Raw genomic sequence first — 10,534 nt, 5'->3', positions numbered from 1 at the left:
CTGCATCTAGTCTTACAGATACAACAGACCCTTTGAGGGCAACCATAATGCTGATGCGGCCCGCAATGATATTGAGTTTGACACCCCTGCCCTGGTGGGTTACAGACACACTTGGAAAAGTTTCTAACCTTTCCTTACTCTATATACAGCTAAAAAACAGAACTTTTTTTTTTTTTGCAAGAGTTGGGTTTTAATGTTGTTGAGAATGATACAAATGTTCTCCTTCTTGTACTCCATACTGGTAAACCATCAGATGCAAGAAAACTATAAAACTTTGTGACAAAACAAATATAAGGAGGGTGAAAATCCATCACTCTGACCATTCAGGGCAAAGAGTGCCATTGTAAAGGCCACCAACCCCCCAGCCTATTGATACTCACTTCCCCGCTCCTTCGTCTGCCTTCTAAAATCCCCAGTGTTGTCTGGTGTAGGAAACTAGGGGGCAGCTGTGACATCTCTCTCTCCATCATCTGCTTGGGCCTATCAGTAATTGGTTGCTAAACTTGAGCATTGTCCAAAAGGAGGAGGCCGCATGCTTCCCCATACCCTGAAGAACTGGCTATTTTCAGTGGCTGAGACAGCTCAGCTGCGGGTGTTGATGGACAAGGGGGGGGGGCCTTTACACAGACATTGTGACTTTCTCCTGAATAAACAAAGTGCCAGAGTCTCCTTGAACATTATCATACATTGCAGTGAAATTGTGTATTTTGTTTTCTGTTGTCCATCAGTGTTTATGTATTTGATACTCCTCCATCTCTTCTCCACAAGGATAGTCTTTCCATAGTCATCCCAGCCATGGAAGTGTATCTTCTGTATTACAACAATAATAAAGAAAGGAAAATTATATAAATATCTTCTTTATAATTCTATTTTCTTCAGTGTAAAAGTTAAAAAAGATCACTGTGACTTGAGTATACCTGACAACAATGATAATTATGGGTTATTGTGTCTTATATTATACATTAGTGTTGAGATACAAATTTTTGTGGAACTCAAATTTTACCCAACTTTTCAGACTTTAAGCTTAAATTTTTTGAAATTGTAGTTGCATGATGATGGCTTTTGACTGTTTGTTGTTTCAATAAAGACTCCCACAACCCCCCAATGAGGTTTCATGATATACTGTAGATGTTAATATGGCAACTTTGTCCCCATTTTTTCCCTATTGACTACAAAAAAAAAATCAAATTATAATATATACAAAAACTTAGGGAAAAAAAAAACAAGAAAAAGAGCAAAAATATAAAAAATGTTTTGTGGAAATCGAAGGAATGTGGGCAGCTGCACTTAGAAGGATCATACGTCTTTATTGAAGATATAAAAGCTTTGTCGTACACCATAAAAGACACTGTGGGGATAGAGGGAAAATCAACACGTTTTCCCACTTCTGCTGGCACTTACTCATGATTTCACAATTTAAAAAAATCCCCCAGGAGGCCGGGTTCACATACACTATATCACCAAGCGTTTTGGGACACCTGTCTTTACACGCACGTGAACTTTAATGGCATCCCAGTCTTAGTCCGTAGGGTTCAATATTGAGTTGGCCCACCCTTTGCAGCTATAACAGCTTCAATTCTTCGGGGAAGGCTGTCCATAGGGTTTAGGAGTGTGTTTATGGGGATGTTTGACCACTCTTCCAGAAGCGCATTTGTGAGGTCAGGCACTGATGCTGGTCAAGAAAACCTGGCTCGCTTCACTTTGCAAACAATACCCAATCATATGCAAGGAAAAAAAAAAAAAACACATTTTTTCTTGCATACTGTATGATTGTTACATAGTTACATAGTTAGTGAGGTCGAAAAAAGACAACAGTCCATCCAGTTCAACCTATGATGTGTGTGTGTGTTTGTTTTTAACCGTACATTGTATACCCCTGTATGTTGTGGTCTCTAAGGTGTCCATCTAACAGTTTTTTTAAACTATCGATGCTCCCTGCTGATACGGCTGCTTGTGGAAGAGAATTCCACATCCTTACCGCTCTTATAGTGAATTGGATGATTGAAGTCAGCAGAGCTGCCCCTCAATTATTAAGCTGTGGAACAAATGCCATCGCAGACTGCACAGCCTATTTGCCTTTAGTAAATCAACCCCTTTGTGTACACCAAGGGATCTATTTATAAAACATTTGTTGCATGAATGTTAGAAACATTTGTGCAAGCTGAACTACATTTCACCCTGTTTTCAAACAGATTACCTGCTGTATCGTCAGCTCCATCTAGTGGTCAAAATGCAGTATCTTTTTTTGAAACAGCTCAATGAGAAAACACACCACATTTTAGCTACTAGATGGAGCTGATAACACAGGAATTAAAATCATCCTAAAGGAAAATAAAAAACAAAAAAACAAACAAACATGTTATACTTACCTGCTCTGTGCAATTGTTTTGCACAGAGCAGCCCCGCTCCTCCAATTCTTGGGTCCCTCGCTGGTGCTCTTGACTGAGTGCCCCTATAGCAAGCTGCTTGCTATGGGGGCACTCGTGCATGCTCGCTCCTGAGCCCCACTCTGTGTGTCCATTGACACACAGAACGGGGCTGAGCCTAACCCCCTGTTCCCACCTTACTGGCTGTGATTGACAGCCAATGGCTCTTGCTGCTGTGTCTGAGCCAATGAAGAGGGAGAGAGCAGGGTGAGCAGCTGCTCTGTTGCACAGCGCTGGATCCTGATTGGGTTCACGTAAGTATTAGGAGGGGGGGGGGGGCTAGTGGGAGTTGCACTCACTCACCTTTTTTCACCTTAATTCATAGAATTAACCCTGAAGAACCACTTTAATTTACTTGATAACATGCAGTGAAATTTAGTTCAGTTTGCATGAATGTTTTTGTGCAGCAAATGTTTTATAATAGACCCCTAAGCATTTTTGTGAACACAGTTTATATATTTGTTGTTGTTTTTATATATTTGTACAATTAGGCGGAGTTCCACTCATTTTTGTGTTTATTAAAAGTCAGCAGCTAAAAAAGCAAAAAGTGTATCTGCAGATCTTTAATAAACACACACTCACCTGTCCCATGGTCCAGCGATGCGGGCGCCCGAAGCCTCGCTTCTCTCCCTCTGCTCTCCCCGGCGCTGGCATTGCAAGTGTGGGCACCTAGCTGTGACAGCTTGGGGCTTCACAGCCGGGTGTGCACTGCACATGTGCTAGCTGCGCAGTGCCTCCATATTGGTCAGGCAATCTTCTGGGACCTGTGACATGTCCCAGAAGATTGTAAGGAGGGAGGGGGGAGAAGAGAACTTCCACTCAAGTCGTCTAGGCAGCTCGAGTGGAAGAGGAAGCGGGTACTTGTCAAAACTAGGTACCCATCCCCCCCCCAAAAAAATTGTCAAATGTGGCATAATGGGGAGGGGGGGGGGGCTTAAAGCGGAACTTCCCCTTTTAAGTGGAGCTCTGCTTTACGGTATAACTGACACATTTATAGCACTGCCTATAAGGGGAAACATTGCATTGAACAAAATATTCATACCCCTTGAAATTTTCCACATTTTGTCATGTTACAACCAAAAAATGTAAATGTGTTTTTTTGGGATTTTATGTGATAGACCGACACAAAATGGCATGTAATTGTAAAGTGGAAGGGAAATGATAAATGGTTTTCAAATCTTTTTACAAATAAATATGTGAAAAGCGTGGTGAGCATTTGTATTCAGCCCCCTTTACTGTGATACCCCTAACTAAAATCTAGTGGAACCAATCGCCTTTAGAGCCACCTAATTATTAAATAGAGTGAAATTTAATCTCAGTATAAATACAGCTGTTCTGTGCAGCCCTCAGAGGTTTGTTAGAGAACCTTAGTGAACAAACATCATCATGAAGGCCAAGGAACACAGCACACAGCTCAGGGATAAAGTTGTGGAGAAGTTTAAAGCAGGGTTAGGTTATAGAAAAATATCCCCAAGCTTTGAACATCTCACAGAGCACTGTTCAATCCATCATCAGAAAATGGAAAGAATATGGCATAACTGCAAACCTACCAAGACATGACCGTCCACCTAAACTGACAGGCCGGGCAAGTTGAGAATTAATGAGAGAAGCAGCCAAGAGACCCATGGTAACTCTGGAGGAGCTACAGAGATCCACAGCTCAGATGGGAGAATCTGTCCACAGGACAACTATTAGTCGTGCACTCCACAATTCTGACCTTTATGGAAGAGAGGCAAGAAGAAAGCCATTGTTGAAAGAAAACCATAAGAAGTCCTGTTTGCAGTTTGTGAGAAGCCATATGGGGGGACACAGCAAACATGTGGAAGAAGGGGCTCTGGTCAGATGAGACCAAAATGTAACTTTTTGGCCTAAAAGCAAAGTGATATGTGTGGCAGAAAACTAACACTGCACATCACCCTGAACACACCATGTGAAACATGGTGGTGGCAGCATCATACTGTGGGGATGCTTTTCTTCAGCAGGGACAGGGAAGCTGGTCAGAGTTCATTGGAAGATGGATGGAGCCAAATAAAGGGCAATCTTAGAAAAAAACCTGTAAATGACTTGAGATTGGGGCAGAGGTTCACCTTCCAGCAGGACAACGACCCTAAACATACAGCCAGAGCTACAATGGAATGGTTTAGATCAAAGCATATTCATGTGTTAGAATGGCCCAGTCAAAGTCTAGACCTAAATCAAATTGAGAATCTGTGGCAATACTTCAAAATTACTGTTGAGAAGAAACAGTAGAGCCTCTCCTCTCCAGCCAGCAGCCACTGAGTACAGCCTTGTTCACTTGGACTACTACCATTGTTGAGATTTGGAAACTATCCTGGATTCCTCCACTACCCACTTTATCCTCAACAGTTGTCCAATTATACATTGCATATATATTACAGTTCTGTCCAAACTAGCAGAGCGCCATAATATTGTTGTTGTTCTAAAAATTGCTGTTCACAGACGCTCTCCATTCAATCTGACAGAGCTTGAGCTATTTTGCAAAGAAGAACGGGCAACAATGTCACTCTCTAGATGTGCAAGCTGGTAGAGACATCCCCAAAAAGGCTTGCAGCTGCAATGGCAGCGAAAGGCGGTTCTACAAAGTTTTCACTCAGGGGGCCAAATACAAATGTATGCCACACTTTTCACATATTTATTTGTAAAAAAATTTGAAAACCATTTATTTTTTTCCTTCCACTTCACAATTATGTGTCACTTTGTGTTGGTCTATCTCATAAAATCCCAATAAAATACATTTACATTTTTGGTTGTAACATGAAAACATTTGGAAAATTTCAAGGGGTATGAATACTTTTTCAAGGCACTGTATATAAATGTTTTTATACTCTTATTAAACCTTGCACATTTTAAATATGACTTTATAAAATGTTTGCACTGTATAAACCTTATTTTTTTTTTTCAAAAATCATATTTTAGGTGTTATTGTAGGTGTTAATGGAGTTAAAGAGGAAGTAAACGCTCCTTTGCAACTTGTACCTATAGGTAAGCCTATGATAAGGCTTACCTATAAGTACTGTAAATATCTCCTAAACTTGCACAGTTTAGGAGATATTTACTTTGCATGCAGCCAGTGACATCACTGGCGCATGCGCTCTGAAGGAACGGCCGCTCGTGCCGTTCCTCCAGAGCCCCGTGCCGTGACCGTTGGCCCCCCTGTACACGTTCGGGAATGACGTCATCGCGGCTCCAGCCAATCAGATGGCCGGATGCCGCAAACCCGGAAGAAGGGCGACAGAACATGTCACCCATGAGACAGGTGAGCGGTCAGCACTGCGGGGCTTCATTCTAAGGTAAGTATTTCATAATGAGCTAGTATGCGATGATGTGTTTGTCTTTCAGGTGTTCGTTTTTTTTTTTTTTTTATAAATTCTGAGGTTTACAACCTCTTTAAATAAAGAGATCTAACCAGTATTCAGAGGTAGGAACAATCTATTGTGGGCATTTGCTAGAATACGGGAAAATGTCTATTGATATAAATAATCTGGGGTAGGATATATAAAGTCAAGCACAGACTTTATGAAGTCTATGGTGCTAGTTTTTGTTTTTTTAAAACTGATAATGGGAATGTACCAGCTTCACAATAAATGTATACCAAAATTCAACTATGCTCTATGGGCCAATCATACACTTTATTATTTTTCCTGGTGATGCCATCTTACCTGCAACTTCTATAATACTTCAATAAGCATGCCAGCCCGACCACAGAAGCAATTGCGATACATGCACCCAGCCCTCTGGATATCTGATGTCTTTTATCTGTAAAGATGATGAAGTAGCTCAGGATAAAACAGAAGTCTTTTATGTACACATTTCTAAGTTTTATAAACATTAGTTCTGCTTAATGGCACTTTACCCACTTCAGCTACAAAAGGTTTAACCCCCTTTATGGCAAGGCCATTTTTTGAGATACGGCACTGCATTATTTTAAATGGCAATTGCGCAGCAATGCGACACTGTACCCAAATAAAATGTAGGTCCTTTTTATCCCCACAAATAGAGCTTTCTTTTGGTTGTATTTGATCACCTCTGAGTTTTTTATTTTTTATGCTATAAACAAAAAAAGACCAACAATTTGTAAAACTTTCTGCTATAAATATATCCAATAAAAAAAGGTAAAACATCAATTTAGGCCAATATGTTTTCTGCTACATGTTTTTAAAAAACAAAAATCCTCAGTAAGCGTATATTTATTGGTTTGTGCAAAGGTTATAGTGTCTACAAAATATGGGACATATTTATGGAGTTGTTTTTTTTTTTTTTTACTAGTAATGGCATCAATCAGGGACTTATAGCAGGACTGCGATATTGCAGCGGACAAATCTGACATTACCTGACACTTTTTGGGGACCAGTGACACTAATACAATGATCAGTGATAAGAATATACACTGTCACTGTACTGATGACACTGGCTGGCAGTGGCGGCTGGTGCGTTGGGGGCACCGCTCCCCCATCCATGCATGGAGTTCAATGTTTTTTTTTTTTAATCACCTGATTAGAGCCAGAGGCTCTAATAGGCTTCAGAAAAGGGTGGACCTGGGGCGCAGAGCAGTGCGCCCCGAGCCCACCCATTGTGTGACAATAGCGAATGAAAATTCGCTATTTTCACATGGATCCTCCTCCTGGCCAATCAGGAAGTGGGTCCGAGATCCGCTTCCTGATTGGCCAAAAGGTGAAAGCATGCCTTTGACCGAGGACGCTGTAGTAACTCTGCATTGAATGGGGGCACACTGCAGTAACTCTGCATTGAAAGGGGGCACACTATACTTTGATTACTGAAGGCCCCTTTCACACTTTTGTGACCTCAAAGTCATGCAATCTTTTGCTGCATTTTTTGCAGCAAAGCAATGCCTATTCGATTTTTTCTGTTAGCGCCCCCCCAAAAATTTTGTGCATCAGCCGACACTGCTGGCTGGGAAGGGGTTAACATCAGGGGCGATCAAAGGGTTAACTGTGTGTCTAGCCAGTGTTTGTGTACTGTGGGAGGTGCTTTTACTAAGGGAAGATTTGGATCCTCGTCCCTGCTTTGCAGAAACAGGATCCATGCCTTCCCAACTGACAGAATGGCAATCTGCCTTGTTTACATGGGCAGACTGCCATTCTGCCTCTGTAACGAATGATCAGCCAATGCTGATCCGTGGTACCTGTTGATCGGCTCCCGCTGGGCATAATACCAGTGAGAGGGAGCCGGTGGCATGCATTCCGGGCCCGCTACCCCGAAGTGCGAGATCATACATATATATATATATATATATATATATATATATATATATATATATATATATCTAGCTCCCCAGTGCCGGCAGCACTCATGAAGCCCCAGACCATGACACTCCCACCACCATGCTTGAATGTAGACAATAGAGATGGATGAACATCGGCCGGGGTGGTTGGCGAACGTCAGCCGCAAATTTCCTCAAAAGTCTGCGAACCGCAAGTTCGCGACGGGCCCCATTGACTTTAGTGGGAGGCGAACTTTAAAAACCTATAGGTCATATTTGAAGCCACAAAAGATGTACTATCTGTGCACAAATAGTCCCAGAACATGGACAAAGTCATAACAGAAGTATTGCAATTGGAAAAGTTGCCCTAAATTTTTATTTTTTTTTTACAGCAAAACTATTATTTTTTTTTCATAAATCAGCCAGAACTGACAGCAGCCGGTAAATACATGTCTAATACATATAGGGTCCATTCACACATCTGTAAAATGGGTCCGCATCTATTGCACAATTTGGCGGAACCTTTACAGACCCATTGATTTTCAATTCCAGTCTGAAAAATTATGCATTCACAGGATAAAGAAGTGTCGGCCATTCCAGGCCCCAAAAATTAGCCCACATGCATTTACCTGACAGCTAAGAATGTTGCATTCTGTGGCTGAAGGTACATTAGGCATTCACAGGATACAGAAGTAAGTGTCGGCCAGTATAAGCCCCAAAAATTAGCCCACATGGGTTTACCTGACAGCTAAGAACGTAGTATTTGATGGCTGGAGGTTCATTAGGCATTCACAGGTAACAGAAGTAAGTGTCCACCATGAAAGGCCCCAAAAATTAGCCCACATGGGTTTACCTGACAGCTAAGAAAGTTGTATTCTGTGGCTTAAGGTTCATTAGGCATTCACAGGATACCGAAGTAAGTGTCGGCCAGTATAGGCCCCAAACATTAGCCCACATGGGTTTACCTGACAGCTAAGAACGTTGTATTCTGTTTCCGAAGGTACATTAGGCATTCACAGGATACAGAAGTAAGTGTCAGCCAGTATTGGCCCCAAAAATTAGCCCACATGGGTTTACCTGACAGCTAAGAATGTAGTATTTGATGGCTGGAGGTACATTAGGCATTCACCGGTAACAGAAGTAAGTTTCGGCCATGAAAGGCCCCAAAAAGTAGCCCACATGGGTTTACCTGACAGCTAAGAAAGTTGTATTCTATGGCTGAAGGTAAATTAGGTATTCACAGGATACGGAAGTAAGTGTCGGCCAGTATTGGCCCCAAAAATTAGCCCACATGGGTTTACCTGACAGCTAAGAACGTTGTATTATGTGGCTGAAGGTACATTAGGCATTCACAGGATACGGAAGTAAGTGTCGGTCAGTATAGGCCCCAAAAATTAGTCCACATGGGTTTAACTGACAGCTAAGAAAGTAGTATTCTGTGGCTTAAGGTTCATTAGGCATTCACAGGATACAGAAGTAAGTGTTGGCCAGTATAGGCCCCAAAAATTAGTCCACATGGGTTTACCTGACAGCTAAGAACGTAGTATTTGATGGCTGGAGGTACATTAGGCATTCACAGGTAACAGAAGTAAGTGTCCACCATGAAAGGCCCCAAAAATTAGCCCACATGGGTTTACCTGACAGCTAAGAACGTTGTATTCTGTGGCTGAAGGTACATTAGGCATTCACAGGATACAGAAGTAAGTGTCGGCCAGTATAGGCCCCAAAAATTAGCCCACATGGGTTTACCTGACAGCTAAGAATGTTGTATTCTGTGGCTGAAGGTACATTAGGCATTCACAGGATACAGAAGTAAGTGTCGGCCAGTATAGGCCCCAAAAATTAGTCCACATGGGTTTAACTGACAGCTAAGAAAGTAGTATTCTGTGGCTTAAGGTTCATTAGGCATTCACAGGATACCGAAGTAAGTGTCGGCCAGTATAGGCCCCAAACATTAGCCCACATGGGTTTACCTGACAGCTAAGAACGTTGTATTCTGTTTCCGAAGGTACATTAGGCATTCACAGGATACAGAAGTAAGTGTCAGCCAGTATTGGCCCCAAAAAATTAGCCCACATGGGTTTACCTGACAGCTAAGAATGTAGTATTTGATGGCTGGAGGTACATTAGGCATTCACAGGTAACAGAAGTAAGTTTCGGCCATGAAAGGCCCCAAAAAGTAGCCCACATGGGTTTACCTGACAGCTAAGAAAGTTGTATTCTGTGGCTGAAGGTAAATTAGGCATTCACAGGATACGGAAGTAAGTGTCGGCCAGTATTGGCCCCAAAAATTAGCCCACATGGGTTTACCTGACAGCTAAGAACGTTGTATTATGTGGCTGAAGGTACATTAGGCATTCACAGGATACAGAAGTAAGTGTCGGCCAGTATAGGCCCCAAAAATTAGTCCACATGGGTTTAACTGACAGCTAAGAAAGTAGTATTCTGTGGCTTAAGGTTCATTAGGCATTCACAGGATACAGAAGTAAGTGTTGGCCAGTATAGGCCCCAAAAATTAGTCCACATGGGTTTACCTGACAGCTAAGAAAGTAGTATTCTGTGGCTTAAGGTTCATTAGGCATTCACAGGATACAGAAGTAAGTGTCGGCCTGTATAGGCTCCAAAAATTAGCCCACGTGGGTTTACCTGGCAGCTAAGAACATTATATTCTGTGGCTGAAGGTACATTAGGCATTCACAGGATACAGAAGTAAGTGTCGGCCAGTATAGGCCCCAAAAATTAGCCCACATGGGTTTACCTGACAGCTAAGAACGTAGTATTTGATGGCTGTAGGTACATTAGGCATTCACAGGTAACAGAAGTAAGTGTCTGCCATGAAAGGCCCCAAAAATTAGCCCACATGGGT

The 10,534-nt window shown here is 42.0% G+C and overlaps 1 protein-coding gene across 2 annotated transcripts in view; it reads right to left on the bottom strand.

Moving 5' to 3' along the window:
- Positions 1-701: 701 nt before the first annotated feature.
- Positions 702-10,534, bottom strand: part of LOC309560283 (T-cell surface glycoprotein CD1a-like) — a gene marked incomplete at its 3' end in the record, with an annotated part of 29,557 nt that continues 19,724 nt past the window's right edge. Inside the window, exons 2-3 of one of the 2 annotated variants that reach the window (XR_014225503.1) lie at positions 6,107-6,203; positions 702-810 (exon numbers count right to left, since the gene is read on the bottom strand). Coding sequence is in view for 1 of the 2 variants with exons in the window: in XM_082263883.1 (XP_082120009.1) it covers positions 6,103-6,203 (101 nt within the window). Of the gene's footprint in view, positions 811-6,102; positions 6,204-10,534 lie in introns of those variants that run through there. The other variant, XM_082263883.1, reaches the window with a different exon arrangement.

Source organism: Pelophylax lessonae (genome assembly GCF_965119305.1).
Source record: "Pelophylax lessonae genome assembly, chromosome: 7".
Taxonomy (NCBI): domain Eukaryota; kingdom Metazoa; phylum Chordata; class Amphibia; order Anura; family Ranidae; genus Pelophylax; species Pelophylax lessonae.
Note: the sequence above shows the minus strand (reverse complement) of the source record. Positions and strands in the feature narration are given on the sequence as shown.